General features: G+C 45.7%; 2 protein-coding genes across 15 annotated transcripts in view; one reads left to right on the top strand and one right to left on the bottom strand.

Moving 5' to 3' along the window:
* EVI5L (ecotropic viral integration site 5 like) overlaps positions 1–5,881 on the top strand; it is a 51,326-nt gene extending 45,445 nt beyond the window's left edge. For all 6 annotated transcript variants that reach the window (XM_081845970.1, XM_081845968.1, XM_081845971.1 and 3 more), the window contains one exon: positions 381–5,881. In XM_081845970.1, coding sequence (XP_081702096.1) covers positions 381–692 — 312 coding nt within the window. In that variant the 3' untranslated portion in view covers positions 693–5,881. The remainder of the gene's footprint in view (positions 1–380) is intronic.
* The window catches only part of LOC309332819 (transforming growth factor beta receptor type 3-like), a 30,324-nt gene that overhangs the window by 4,734 nt on the left and 12,094 nt on the right, over positions 1–13,496 (bottom strand). For 6 of the 9 annotated variants that reach the window (XR_014152337.1, XR_014152338.1, XR_014152340.1 and 3 more), the window contains 7 exons: positions 12,925–13,057; positions 12,343–12,417; positions 11,948–12,058; positions 11,039–11,083; positions 10,145–10,256; positions 9,602–9,713; positions 6,440–8,562 (listed from right to left, as the gene is read on the bottom strand). Coding sequence is in view for 2 of the 9 variants with exons in the window: in XM_081846032.1 (XP_081702158.1) it covers positions 9,659–9,713; positions 10,145–10,256; positions 11,039–11,083; positions 11,948–12,058; positions 12,343–12,417; positions 12,925–13,057 (531 nt within the window). In the remaining 7 variants the exon portion in view is untranslated. Of the gene's footprint in view, positions 1–6,439; positions 8,563–9,601; positions 9,714–10,144; positions 10,257–11,038; positions 11,084–11,947; positions 12,059–12,342; positions 12,418–12,924; positions 13,058–13,496 lie in introns of those variants that run through there. The other 3 variants (XR_014152339.1, XM_081846032.1, XM_081846033.1) reach the window with 3 other exon arrangements.

Here is a 13,496-nt window from a genome sequence, read left to right as displayed (position 1 = left end):
GGTGGAGACTGTATATGTTGTTTGATAACCCTCTGATCTGGGGCGCGGCTTCCATTTCAACTTATTCCCTGAGCACAGGATCGCCACTGTTTTCAGGAGCTTTTTGTGCATGTTCTGCATGAGGCGTCCTCTCCACCGTGGGTTCTTTCTCTGCATCAGAGTTAATGTCATCTAACGGTCCCATTAGGCAGAGTGCCAAGTCCATCATGGCTGTCCCAGTGCAGTCGCTGGGAGCCTGCGTCCCTCTGGATACATTGGGGCTCCCCACTCTTGTCAGCCCCAACCATCATAGCCAAAGGGTCAGAGACAGTGGGAGTTGTACTCTGAGGGTTCGCAGGACCCCCCCTTCCTATCTTTGCCCTAATGCCTTCTCCCTACAGATTCGGCTGATGAAGGGACAGAAGCCTTTTGAGGACTCCATGGGCTTTGACGGCATCCACATTGTGAGTCACCTGGCGGTGGATGACGACTCGCTGCACTCTTCCGACGAGGAGCTGCTGACCAGCCCCATGGTGGTAGGTGCCCTGCAGGATGTCTTGTATCCGCTGTCGCCCCACAACACGCACTTTCTACGGGGGGCTGAGAGCTCCGGCAAGGAGAGCGACGGCACCACGGATAGCGATGCGGACGACCCTGCCTCTGCCACCGAGCCCAATGGCGAGATCATCTTCGAAGAAGCCCTGAGCAAATGAGGAAGTGGTGCTGCCGTCCCAAGTCTGTCTGGAAGGCACCAGGTCCCTCTGGCCACGCTGTACTGAGGGTGTGGAGGTCATAGACAGATCACGCAAGATGGAGCGGAGGGCCCCCTTACCCAGCAAATACCGTGCCCCCGAGATGGCATGGGGGACGGACAGTCCTACAGCTGGCCTGCATTACATGGGCCACCTCCGTTGATCATTGTCTGCACTGCCTTTTTTTCCAGCTCTGTTGTCACTGGTAGTTCAAATCCATGTATTGACCTCATTCACATCTCCCACCCTCCCACCCACCGTTTCCACACCTTTTTTTTCCTTTTTTAAAAAAACTTCCTCCTTACACACAAAGGTTTGCACACTTGAGAACTTTGAAGGGACAGCAGAAGCAACCAGGCCGCTGGTTCTATAAAATGCAGTCCAGTAGTAATTAACCTCTGTCTCCTTGCTGTGCTTGGAGAGATGAGAGGGGTCTGTCTTCCTTTTATTTATATGCGATCCCCTACCCTGCTGTTCTGCAGAGAGGTAAGAAGATTGGATGCCTCCACACTAGTTTGTGGTTTTCAGCCCAAGAAAGGATGGATAGAGAGAGAGAGTGCTTCTGAAGAGGTGGCTTGGATCGAGAGAGAGAGAGAGCTTTTATTTTTGTTTCTGTGTATATTATTTATTTATACTGTGCAATGCCAATCCGTCTCCCTTAGAGGAGGCTTGGCATAAAGCTTTAAGTTCAATTATCTTGAGGGCTTTTAAGGAGCAGCCAGAACTGCTTTTGTAGCTAAAGGTATGACATCTTTTCTATTTAATTGTGGTAAGGGAAGGGTTCCCCTTGGTAACTTCTGTGTCTCACTTTGCCTGAAGTTCTGTTCTGCTGCAACCATTACAGGAGTTTAGGCGCTGCCTTAATCCATATGGTCAGTGACAGTTCCTCCAGAATTCCCTGCCTGGAATTGTGTGAGCTAATGCAGTATTCTTTCTCAATTCCACCTTTATGGCTATCTTTTCCAACATTGGTTCTTGCAAAGTTCCTACCAATGCCTGGCTTACTTCAGGGGGGGTGGCAGTCCATCAAAGCACCCAAACCCTAGGGGTTTTTTTAAGGAAAGAAGGGTCCATTATTGGGCTTTTAGTCTGTTCATGATTTACAAGGCCAGTGCAAGTGGCTGAATTTCTTGGCACCTGAGCGAATTGCCTAAAGAGTATTTTCTTCTTGGCAAACAAAGAGATGAGAAACATGGGCTGCTTGGACATCAGGTTCTGCCCTTTTTTAAAAAAAATCTTTTTTTTTATTTTAGTGAAAATGCACAGACTCTTGTAGTGGAACTACATATGAAGCAAACATGAGGCTCCAAGCTCACTGTTTGCCTCCTAACACTATTGGGTTGGGGATGGCAGGGTTGCAGGGGAGATCAAGTGGGAGGTGTGTGCTTAACCCTCGGTGCCCCTTCCACTCTTGCCTCTGCATGTACGTGAACCTTCAGAAATGCTTGTATAATGTGTAGCTCTGCTCCACAGAAGCAGACCTCTGTTTGGGGTAGTTGGGGTAGAAACATTGATTTCTCAACAAGAACGCTTACCATGGCCAGTGCTGACATAGCCACACCAGCTAGAGGTAACCCGTGGAGCAATGCTTTGGGAAGTGGCATGGTGCTGATTTGGTCCAGCCAAAAATCACTCTGTATTTGCAATTCATGGTCCTTCTCTTTGTTTTCGACACGGGGAGGAAACCTGATAATTGGATCCTTCCCTCTTAACAATAGAGTCCAAGATTAAAATCAGCAAGGCCTCTCTCGTGTCACACTTTCTTTCCACTGGTGACGGAGAGATCTCAAGGACGTGCTGGTATGCAAAATGTATTTTGTCTTGCAAGGTGTCTGAATAAAGGCATTGTTGCAAATGAAGGTGGAGACCAGCTGGTGTTAGGAGGGGTTCCACAGAAGGTCTGTGAAGGAGGCGGTGAAGGATGCCGAATTCTGAAGATGTAGGATTTCCACCCTGCTGAGGAGGTAGGCAGCTTCATCAGGCAACATCCCTGGTTATAGAGAATGTTCCCTGGACAGTACCAGATAGTTCCTAAACTGTGGGATGCTTCTGCTTTTAGGGAAGGAGAAGCATTTGTTGTCATGGGCATACTTTTAATCTGTTTCCTTATACCAAGCTTGTACAAATTTATGCTCCATTTGATTTTGCCTAATTTCCAAAACCTGCAACAATAAATCTAATGAAGGTTCTGTATGAGATGCATGGGCCTCTCTTTCTGAAAGAGGTCTCCATGATTTTTCACTTGGCATGGATTTGCAATATATTTGGTCCATAGTTGAAGGAGGAGTTCCTTTGGTTTTCTCCCCAAATTTTATGCTGCATGCCTCTTAGCTACAGGCAAGCCTTGTTGGTCATTTTACCTCCCCAACTCTGGATTCCTCTAGTGAGGTTAACCCAGCATTTACACTGCAGAAGCAGGAGGACAAACCTGCCCCCACTTGGCCCAGCCTGTCACTTGGGTGGCCCTGAAGTATTATGTATGTACTTATATGAATATGCCTGGGGGAAAGGCTCCAGTTTGGTATAACCTTGCATATTTTAATAGATGTATTCTATATATACATGCTGCACCGTATTGCCAAATCTCTGTGATTTTCTGTACCATTTTTCAGTCTCCCCTCAACCCCTCCCCCCTCAGCCCAGCAGCATAGTATGTGGTCCAAACAAGAGTTCAGCCCAAACTGTTGCTTTGATCTCCTTGTGTCAGTCTGATTTCATTTTTTTGCTAGCAGTGGGCACATGTTTGCAGTTTTGGATGGCTTGTGAAACTGTTTGCCGGTTTGTGCATCATAATTCCTAGCAATTGTTGTTGATACTTGTTTGTGTAGTGCTACCCGAATGCTCGCTGCCTCCAAGGCTACATGTTAGGAAGATCATTAATCGCTGCTGTTTCTAAATCTGGAGTAAAACCCCGTTGACTTTAGTGTTTCAGATTTACATTGGAGTAAATGGGAGAATATTTTTGTTAGAATCGAATCCAAGCGGCTTCTTTGGCCTGTTTTTGTCAGGGTTTGGGATTTGTTTTGCATATGGAATTCACTTGGATGTGCAGGCCTTACTTTTAAGTTTGTTCTAGCATGACTGTCCCTGAAGTGACATTGGTAATACTACATTAATTATTATTCACCTTTCTGTCACCCCGTTGCAGTGGTTTCGAGACTGGCTGTAGAACAGGGCAATATGTTTTACCAAAAGTTGCTACATAGTTGATAACTCTGACTGCTGCTTTATCTGCAAAACACACAAGAGTTTAAGAAGAAATTTGCGTTTTCCCTTCCATACTGTAAAGGAAATCACAGTGTGCTCAAAATAAGTGGTTTCTCCCAGAGTTGTCTGATCTCTCAGACTAGATCCATGCAACAACAGGAGAGTAAGGGACAAGCACTCTGGCAAGGGATATTTATTTATATCCTTTTGATGCTCAGAGCGAGCAACATACAACCATATGATGACATAATTATTTTGAATAACATGCAGTAAAGCTCTAAAAACAGTAGTTTATTTTTAATGAAAGCCTAATTTGATTCCTTGGTACCATGGAAGAATGACAAGCATTAAGGGCAAGGGCAATTCTAACTTTGCTATGATTTGTGACTGAGCACAAGGGACTCGATCTACTGCTTCAAGCTGATACAGCCTGTTTCTCCCCACTGAGTTTGGCTAATTGCTAGGTGAGGATAATCCCCAGTGAGCTGAATAACATTAGGTCATGTAGCTGATTTTTTTAATTAAAAAAAACCCTAACCTTATTGCTTATATTGAAGTGATTTACTTCTCATGCACATCTACTTAAGGTCATTAAAAACAATCCCTTTAAATCAAGCTAACAAAAAAAAAGTACTGTATTGATCTCAAAGGGATTTTCCTATTTCTTGTGGTAATCATTGGCTTAAAAGGTAATGGTGTGTTTGGGGGGGGCTCATGTGATGGATACTTGCATATTGGAAGTGCTGGTCTTCTGCATACTATCCACACACAGACTACAAAGCAAGCTTCTGCCTTGGCATAGAGGATAGGAGAAGACTTGAAGCCCCTCGGTCTGGCTGCCCCAAAACCCTCTCAGGCAGCGTTGTGTTGGTGTCTTGGAGCAAGGGTTTTGTGCTGCAAGAGGCATAGAAAGACCATGCTAAGCCACCTGTCCCCCCCCCTTCTCTCTTTGCCACCCTCACAATCTTGCTTTGACTTTTGTATTACATTTTTATAACACTAAATGTTGTGAATGGATTTTAAAGGATGGGGGGGCTGCATACCTATTTCTACCCTAAATTAAGCTTGCACAGACCTTTTCTCTTCTCTTGAGCTACACCTGTGACTCTCCTGTATCTATAACAGCAGCAGGTTATCAGGAATCTGGCCTTCTGTGTTCGATCGCCTACAGATTCCTATACTATGTACCAGCAAACGGTGGTGCCACCATTGCAGAAAAACCAATATCCTAGAGCAGGAGATTATGTCTTGCTCCAGTCTGTTCTCCTGGGACGGGTAGGCTGGAGATGGTGCCTGTGTGTGATCTTTACTAGCTATTGACAAGGTTCAATTTGCACTTTAATAGTAGCTCTTTCCCTTCATCATCGAGGGAAAACAACGTGGTGCTGTGTTTAGAGTGGGGTTGGGAGTGCTGCTTCTGTTCTCCCACCTCTGACACTTGACTTCTAATTATTCTCTACCTTGAATGCATCCATCCCCTTCTTGTGCACCACAGCATCCCCTTCTACAGAAGCGGGAGAGGCCGAGTGTACTCTTGTGAATAGATCAGGTGGCCCTTTGTTAATTATACTAAACAGAACTTGGCTTCTCAGACTAGGTCCCAGTGTACAAGCTGCAAAGGCAGTATCCTGCTGGAGACAAAGCAGAACTAGAGGATTGAAGGAATGAGTGTGTGCTCCCCAGATTCTAGTTTGTTATTCTAGAAAGAATAACAGCGAGGAGCAGAGTTAAATTAAGAGTTTCAGCACTGCCATCCACCTAATTGTACATTTTCTGTCCTAGAGAAAGTGGAAACTGGCTCTTCCTGGTTATGTTTATGGATGGACCAAGTTAGTGCTTGTGGGTCCCACTTGGTTAGCACCTGTGAAATTGCCAACACACATTGTCCCCTGAAATGGTTTGCTGTGTTGCTTTTTAATGTTTGATATTTTTTCCCCACATGGTGGAAAAATTGTATGCATAAAACACACATGTGCCATTTTTTAAAAAAGTAGTAAGAGAGTCTGGCCCTAGGGCAAGAGTGAGAGTAAGACACATTTTTCTGCTGCAACATTAAGGCTGCTGCTATGTATGTGTAATGCAAGCTGCAGAGCTGGAGTCCACAGATCCATTGCCAGTGCCCTTAGAACAGGCATGGCCAAACTTGGCCCTCCAGCTGTTTTGGGACTAAAATTCCCATCATCCCTGACCACTGGTCCTGTTAGCTAGGGATGATGGGAGTTATAGTCCCAAAACAGCTGGAAGGCTAAGTTTGGCCATGTCTGCCTTAGAATGAATGTTACATCAATCTGCAACAACTATTTAACCCACACACACATTCATGATCTCTGTGGGAGCTGGTAATACAACCTCACTTAGGACCTGGCCTGTTGCACTGACTCGACACACATGCCCACACACAAACCATGGTGTTGTTATGATGGAAGGGTGCTTTTGGTGCTATAAGGAGGAGCAATGCATCCAGACAGGTTAGTAGTCCTTAAAAGAAAGGAACAGTGAACTAAGAAGGTAGCACAGCTGAGGAGTTTTATTTGAGCACTGCACTCTTTTTCAGCATTGAAAAGTATTAGCAGACGTCATAATTACACAAACACCACGTGTTAAAGGTTGGTTACTATCTTAGGGTTTTCTGTAGTGAGTCTGATGCTCCTCCTTCTACCCCTATGTCGCCACTGTTTCAGAAAAAGACTTCTGCTGGGTGCATAAAAAAAATGTAAAATATTGTTGCTGTTTGTGTGGTAGTTTCTGAAGTTCAACTTAAAATCCAGAATTGCTCTAATCCAGTGGGAGCAGTTGCCCAGCTGATATAAAGCAGCATTGGAGGTAGTGGTACACACTTGCCACACCTTTAGCTAAAAATCCAGCTCCAATTTTATACCATCCTGTGGAACAGTGTGAAATGACTATGTGGTTGAAAGCCCCTGTATTCTGCACGGCTCCAGTACTAGCCCACAGCTGCATCTATCCAAAGGGAATGTGCACATTGCAGTGCTAGGGCTTTCCAGGTTGGAAGGAATCTTTCTCTCCCCATAGTCCCCAACTGTTCCTCAAGTCATGCGTTTAGTGTAACTATGTACCAGTGTCCCTTCTCTGCTCCTCAGAATATAAACTGCCATTCTTTTCAGCCCACACCCATTTTAAAACAAATACTGCTGTACAAAATAATATCTGTACTTTCAAAAAAACGACGAAATAAACTATTTACACTGTCTTAATAATTCTGTCTCCGACTTTAGTGGTGTTGGTGGGTGTTAGTCACTGAGAAAACAACACCTGCATGCATTGGGTGGGTGCCCAGCGCATAGTTTCCTCTACAAAAGACTTGTACTACCTGCCCATGTGGGAGTTCTGGGTTACATTTGCTGTGTGGAGGCCTAGATCATGGTATCCACCTAATTTACAAAACTCACAAACACGACAGCATATCAGGCTGAAAGCTCTGCAACACAAGCAATGGCTCTTTCCTGAAGTAACACAAGACTCCCAAGCCTCATGCGAAATATCTGGCAATATCAGGGAGGTTGGACTCCAACTCCCACCAGCCCGTCCATGTAACCGGTGCTGGAGGAGATGGGAGTTGGAGTCCAGCAGGATCACATGTTCACCATCCCTGCCCAAAATACAGCGTTTCCTTCCCTACAATAGCAGAGTTTATGGGTGGAATTGATTGCATGCTATTTCTGTATTTGCTGAAGAAAATATACCAAAAGCAACATTCACCTTTTCTCTCCACACTTATGATCACACATAAGATTTAGAGGCTGTTTACTCTGTCTCCAGCCAAATTCTCAAGTACATACTTTCCAGTTGTCTTTCCTATTGAATCAGGCATCTGTAGAAAAAGCAGGGAACAAGTGGTGTTTAAAGGCAATGGGGGCACTTGACTGCCTATTGAAAGTGCCTCAGCAACTCTATTGCACATCTGTTTAATAAAACTGGAGAAACTCATTTGCAAGGTGGTTAACTAATAAAAAAAGACCCAAAAGGTTTCAGAATTTGAATCTTTTTGTGGAGCAATCAGCTTTTTTTCTTGTGAAGCTGGGCAATGGCATGAAAACTTGCATTTATATCACAACATAACATTCCTACAAAGAGAGTACAAGGTATTACTGTAGTCAGATAGGAAGCAAAAACCAAATCACCAGTGGCAATGTCAGCCAAATGCAATGATGGTTTTCTTCTCCCAAAGTGCTGAAGCAGGCCTAAGAGCGATTGCAAGGCCACAATGGTAGCTAAGAGCTTCCCCAAAGGTGAGGGGAACTGCAGACCTGATAGGCAGTAGTGCAAACATTCTGCGAAGATTTGAGCCTGAGTTTGCCTTTTAGTCCACACTCGCCAGTGCAGAAACGAAGAGCAAAACTCAATGAAGAAGCAGCACAGCTCTCTCCAGGCAGCTACCCAAATCAATGAAAATCCCATACAACTGCCAGAAAACACAATTGCTTATTTAAGCTAAAGCTTAAAGTCTGAGGTTTTCCAGTGTCGAAAGGTATTGATTCAGAATCGGTTGTGCTGCTGGACTGAAGCCATAAAGATGTTGTGGCCTGAAAGAGTTGCTGGTACAGGGGAATGCAAGTGGATTCGCCGAAACAGGTGCTTGGTCACAGGAAAAACATCCTAGAACCTACAAGATAGATAAATCAGTGCGGATGACAGGCTAGACTTCCCCACTGGCCCTGCTTTGCCTGCCTCTCTTGCCAACCTATTGCAGACCCAGGCTCCCCATTCCTCTCTCGTCCTGCAAACATTTTACATATTCGTCATTGTGCTACCACCACAGACTCATCAGCTAACAGTTGCAGTGTTTCAAGCTGTAGAGGAATCGTTTTATAACTGACCCTAAAAAATTTCCTTCCATTCGGGCTGGAGTATCTCATTTGAGAATGCTAATATGAAACGAACAACAGAAAAGGACCATTTTCAAACACAAGATCCCTACTAGTTTTGACTTCCATCTCTCAGTTACAGACATGGAAGGCATCCCATGAACAATTCCATCTATTCAACTGGTGTATTGCTTCAAGTCCCAAAGTGAGTTGCAGAGACAACAGACAAAGTACAATATGCAACAAAAATCCATTAAAAGTTAAACAAATGTGCTGAAAGCTCTATCTCTCTTTCAAATCGGAACCAGTGAAGGCAGTGAAGGTCCTGTGAGTGTGTCTGGAGGCGGTTGGAGATTGGATGACGGCTAACAGATTGGGGTTGAATCCTGACAAGACAAAAGTACTGTTTTTGGGGGACAGGGGGCGGGCAGGTATGGAGGACTCCCTGGTCCTGAATGGGGTAACTGTGCCCTTGAAGGACCAGGTGTGCAGCCTGGGAGATATTTTGGACTCACAGCTGTCCATGGAGGCGCAGGTCAATTCTGTGTCCAGGGTAGCTGTTTACCAGCTCCATCTGGTATACAGGCTGAGACCCTTTCTACCTGCAGACTGTCTCACCAGAGTGGTGCATGCTCTAGTTATCTCCCACTTGGACTACTGCAATGCGCTCTACGTGGAGCTACCTTTGAAGGTGACCCAGAAACTACAACTAATCCAGAATGCGGCAGCTAGACTGGTGACTGGGAGCAGCCGCCGAGACCACATAGCACTAGTCTTGAAAGACCTACATTGGCTCCCAGTACGTTTCCGAGCACAATTCAAAATGTTGGTGCTGACCTTTAAAGCCCTAAACAGTCTCGGTCCAGTATACCTGAAGGAGCGTCTCCACCCCCGTCATTCTGCCCAGACACTGAGCTCCAGCGCCGAGGGCCTTCTGGCGGTTCCCTCACTGCAAGAAGCAAAGTTACAGGGAACTAGGCAAAGGGCCTTCTCAGTAATGGCTCCCACCCTGTGGAATATTGTCCCACCAGATGTCAAAGGAAAAAACAACTACCAGACTTTTAGGAGACATCTGAAGGCAGCCCTGTTTAGGGAAGCTTTTAATATCTGAAGGACTATTGTATTTTAATATTTTGATGGAAGCAGCCCAGAGTGGCTGGGGAAACCCAGCCAGATGGGCAGGGTATAAATAATAAATTATTGAATTATTATTATCAACAAAAATCACCCCAAAACATCACCATGCTACTTGCATAAGCCTGCATATTTGCAGAGGCAAACTCTGGAAATGCAGGGGGCACAAAGGATCCAAGTCAATAAATAATCCCCTTCCAATTCTCCAAATTCATTCCTCCCATGAACTTTTTGAAATCTAGTTACCTTCTTCGGTAGAGGCTTCTTAGGGTAGAGCACCACGTGCGACGTGCAGGGCCAGCTGCAGCTGGAGCTGACAAAGTGTCTTCACGCTTTGGAGCAGATGGTCCTACAGGGTCTAGCAGGAGTAAGAAAGAAAATGCAGCAGTGCCCCCCACCCGCCCCCAATTGCACTGCAACCATCCATCTCACCACCACACTAACCCCCTTCCAGAGGTAAACAAATGCACCCTCTTCCTATTTGCATATGTTAGTTTCTCCAAGTCTTAGCATATTTGTAATGTTCCACTTTTAAGTATTGAGATGAAGCAAAACTGCCCTAGTTTGGGTATATTTAAAACTGCCTAATCCTGGAGGCAACAAACTGGCTCTTGAATACAGCAACCTGCTTTAGTAAGGACAGCTTTCTTGAATTCCTGGCTCTGCCTTTGCATTATGGATGCTTCAAACGAGTCCAGGTGTATGCAGAAGGTCCCAGGTTCAGTTCACCAGCATCTCTAGGTATAGCTGGAAGATAACTTTCCCTGCCTTATATTAGCTACAATAGGTGACTTTTTGGAAGCCTTATTTCAGCAGAGGGAAGGGGACTTGCAGGCACCAGGAAGGTCTCAAGGTGCATATGTGCCTGTGGTTGCTGAACTGGACACCCATGCAATATGCATTCATTATTATTTAACAAATTTTGTATACTGCTTAGTTGTAGTCAAACCTCTAAGGTGCTTATAATGTTGAAATTATCAACTAAAGAACCAGTTTGAAACAATTAAACATTGAAAAATAATTAAAAGTTATTATAAGTGTGCACCACCGATTCGATTCACAGCCAGAGATGGAAATGAGTGCAGAATCAAAGCCTCTGCTCAAATGAAGGATTTCTCAAAAGCCAATGTGTCACCTTACCGGTCTCAGCTGCAGGCTGGCTCCTCCTCCCGGAAGCCGACTCACCTACAAGTTCAAGGCTGGCATTAAAATTTAGTAATTAAAGCTTTGTTCAGGCCGCCTCATTTCAGAGAAAGGTGTGAAAATGCATGTGCACTGTCTAATAATAAAAAATAACCAGGAATAAAAAGCAGACTGGGATCAATATCATGGATGTGCACATAAATCCCTCTCCCTCCCCTCTGACCTTTACTTTCCTCCTTTGGCTGTCTGGCCTTTTTATCATCCTATTTGTTCTGTTTCTATTTCTTTCTTTTTTCCATGGTGAATGGGTGGACAAGTACAACTGTGCAAAAGCAGACCAATATGAATAATGATGTGAATTTCCTAGACACATAATCCCCCTCCAGACTTTTTTGTAACATTGATTCCAATGTGTATTTCAGCTGCTGCATCTTCGATCGCCTAAAGGTCATGTTTCCCACTCTATGATCCTTCCTAGAAGCCAACAGCAATGGGGATCATTTGGCTGCCAGCTTCCACCCCAAGATCCATGCCCTATTGTAACTCAACCTTGGTAGATGTGACTGCATAATGCATATTCTGGCTCTGACGGAAGAGATGGAGGCAGACATTTGGCAAAAGCCAACCAGCCCCAACCTGGTGCCCTCCAGATGCTTGAGAGAACAACTCCAGGCCCAGCAAGTATGGCTAGCTAGTGATGAGAGCTAAAATCCAAAACAGCTGGAAGGCAATAGGTTGAGGAAAGGTGTCATGATCTATAATTTAGAGTTTTCCCATCTCGGACATGTGGCCCAGTCTACCTTTACAGAAATGCTAAGGTGTGCTCCCCCAGGCTTTGCCAAAAATCAACCATTCAAGTAAAATAGATGGTACCTACAGCACTGAGGGGACCCTCTCCATACCTACCTGTATAGGTGTAAATGAACCAGAGCCCAATAGTGAGGCAGATGCCGATGAGGAAAGCTGCAATAGCTATCCCAATTACTGTGGGGACCGTCTGGCCTGGCGCAGCTGCAGCTACAGAGAAGCGGGATATGGGGAGGATGTGTGGAGAAGGAGCACAAAAATTCATTCTCACTCTCTGTCCAGGAAGGGGAGATGGGCCAGGGCCCAAAATGGGGTAATACAGAATGAAAAAGTCTGAGGATCAGAGATTTTGCTCCAGCCCACAGCAGCAGGAATCCTCAACTCCACTCCCCCCCCCCCCCGAGCCAGGAGTAGAATTCCAGTCTAAAACCAATTTCAGTCCCCAAATCCCTGGGAAACAAGGCCAGCAAGAGAGCATGGGGATGTTTACTTACTTCGGACTACCTGAGTCTTCCGCTTGTGGGCTGCATCCTTTGGTGCTTTTCCTTGTTGTTTGTCTGGGACCTTAGCTGCAGAAAAAGACACCAAAGTCAAGGAAGGAACAGATAATCTGAGGGAGTGTCTGAAGAAAATAGCCTCCGGGTGGCAAGGGGGAGAAAAGAAATGAGTGCATAACTGCCCATCATTGCTACTTTGCTTCACTCAGGATGAACATGCCATTGGCAAAGTCTGGGCTTGTAGCATGGTGAGATCCAAGGCATCAATCTCCTGGGTAGGAGATGCTGGTGAACTACAAGCCCCATTATCCCTTGCCATTGGCCATGATGGCTTGAGGTGATGGGAGCTGGAGTCCAAGAATATCTAGAGGGCTACAGGTCCACCACCTCTGCTCTGGAGAGATGCACAAGGAGACACTTCCATCTCCCCAGCAAGCAGGACTCCCCCATCAGTTTCTTTCAGTTCCTCACTCACTCTGCAGGACAGTTTTCTCCAGCATGGAGCCAGGGTGCTGAACTGCAAGGCCTTCAAGCCAACTGCTCTCTCCTGGCTGCTATCTAGAACCCACAGGAAAGTACCTGGTTTTGGGCCAGGAGAGGCAGCTCGGAGCGGAGTCTCCACAGTCACTAGCATAGGCTTTGTGATGGTGCGCTGGAAGCGGCTTGGGACCGCCTCCTCTTCTCCCCTGCAGGCCTCCTTCTCAGACTGACACTGAAACAAAAACCTGCCTCAGAAGAGTGCCTCATCCCAACAGTGGGAGGTAGGCCTTGGCCCAGTTATATCCCACCTGCTTCTCCATAAGCCCAGCCAGCTCATTTCTACAGCTAACTGGGGGGCTCTTTTGCACAGACCCATTCCAGAGGGTTTTCACCCCTCCAAGGGGTTTCGCTTTCCTCTTTATTCCATCTTTTCTTAGGCACCACCCCTTCCACCCTCAGAGCAGAGATGGTCCAAGGATTTCTGGAAGGGGCCAGTCATAGCTGAGGGGCAAAGCACACAGAGGGGCCCCCATTCAACCCCCAGTCAAACATCAAAGGAAAGACCTCTGCTTGAAACACTTGAGAGATATTGCTGTTCAGAGGAGGCAATAATAATAAGCTAAGGGGTAACCAACATGGTGCCCCCCCTAGATACCAATTGACTACAATTT

The sequence above is a fragment of the Podarcis erhardii genome (assembly GCF_964252035.2).
Source record: "Podarcis erhardii genome assembly, chromosome: 2".
Taxonomy (NCBI): Eukaryota; Metazoa; Chordata; class Lepidosauria; order Squamata; family Lacertidae; genus Podarcis; species Podarcis erhardii.
This window is presented reverse-complemented; position numbering and strand designations above follow the sequence as displayed.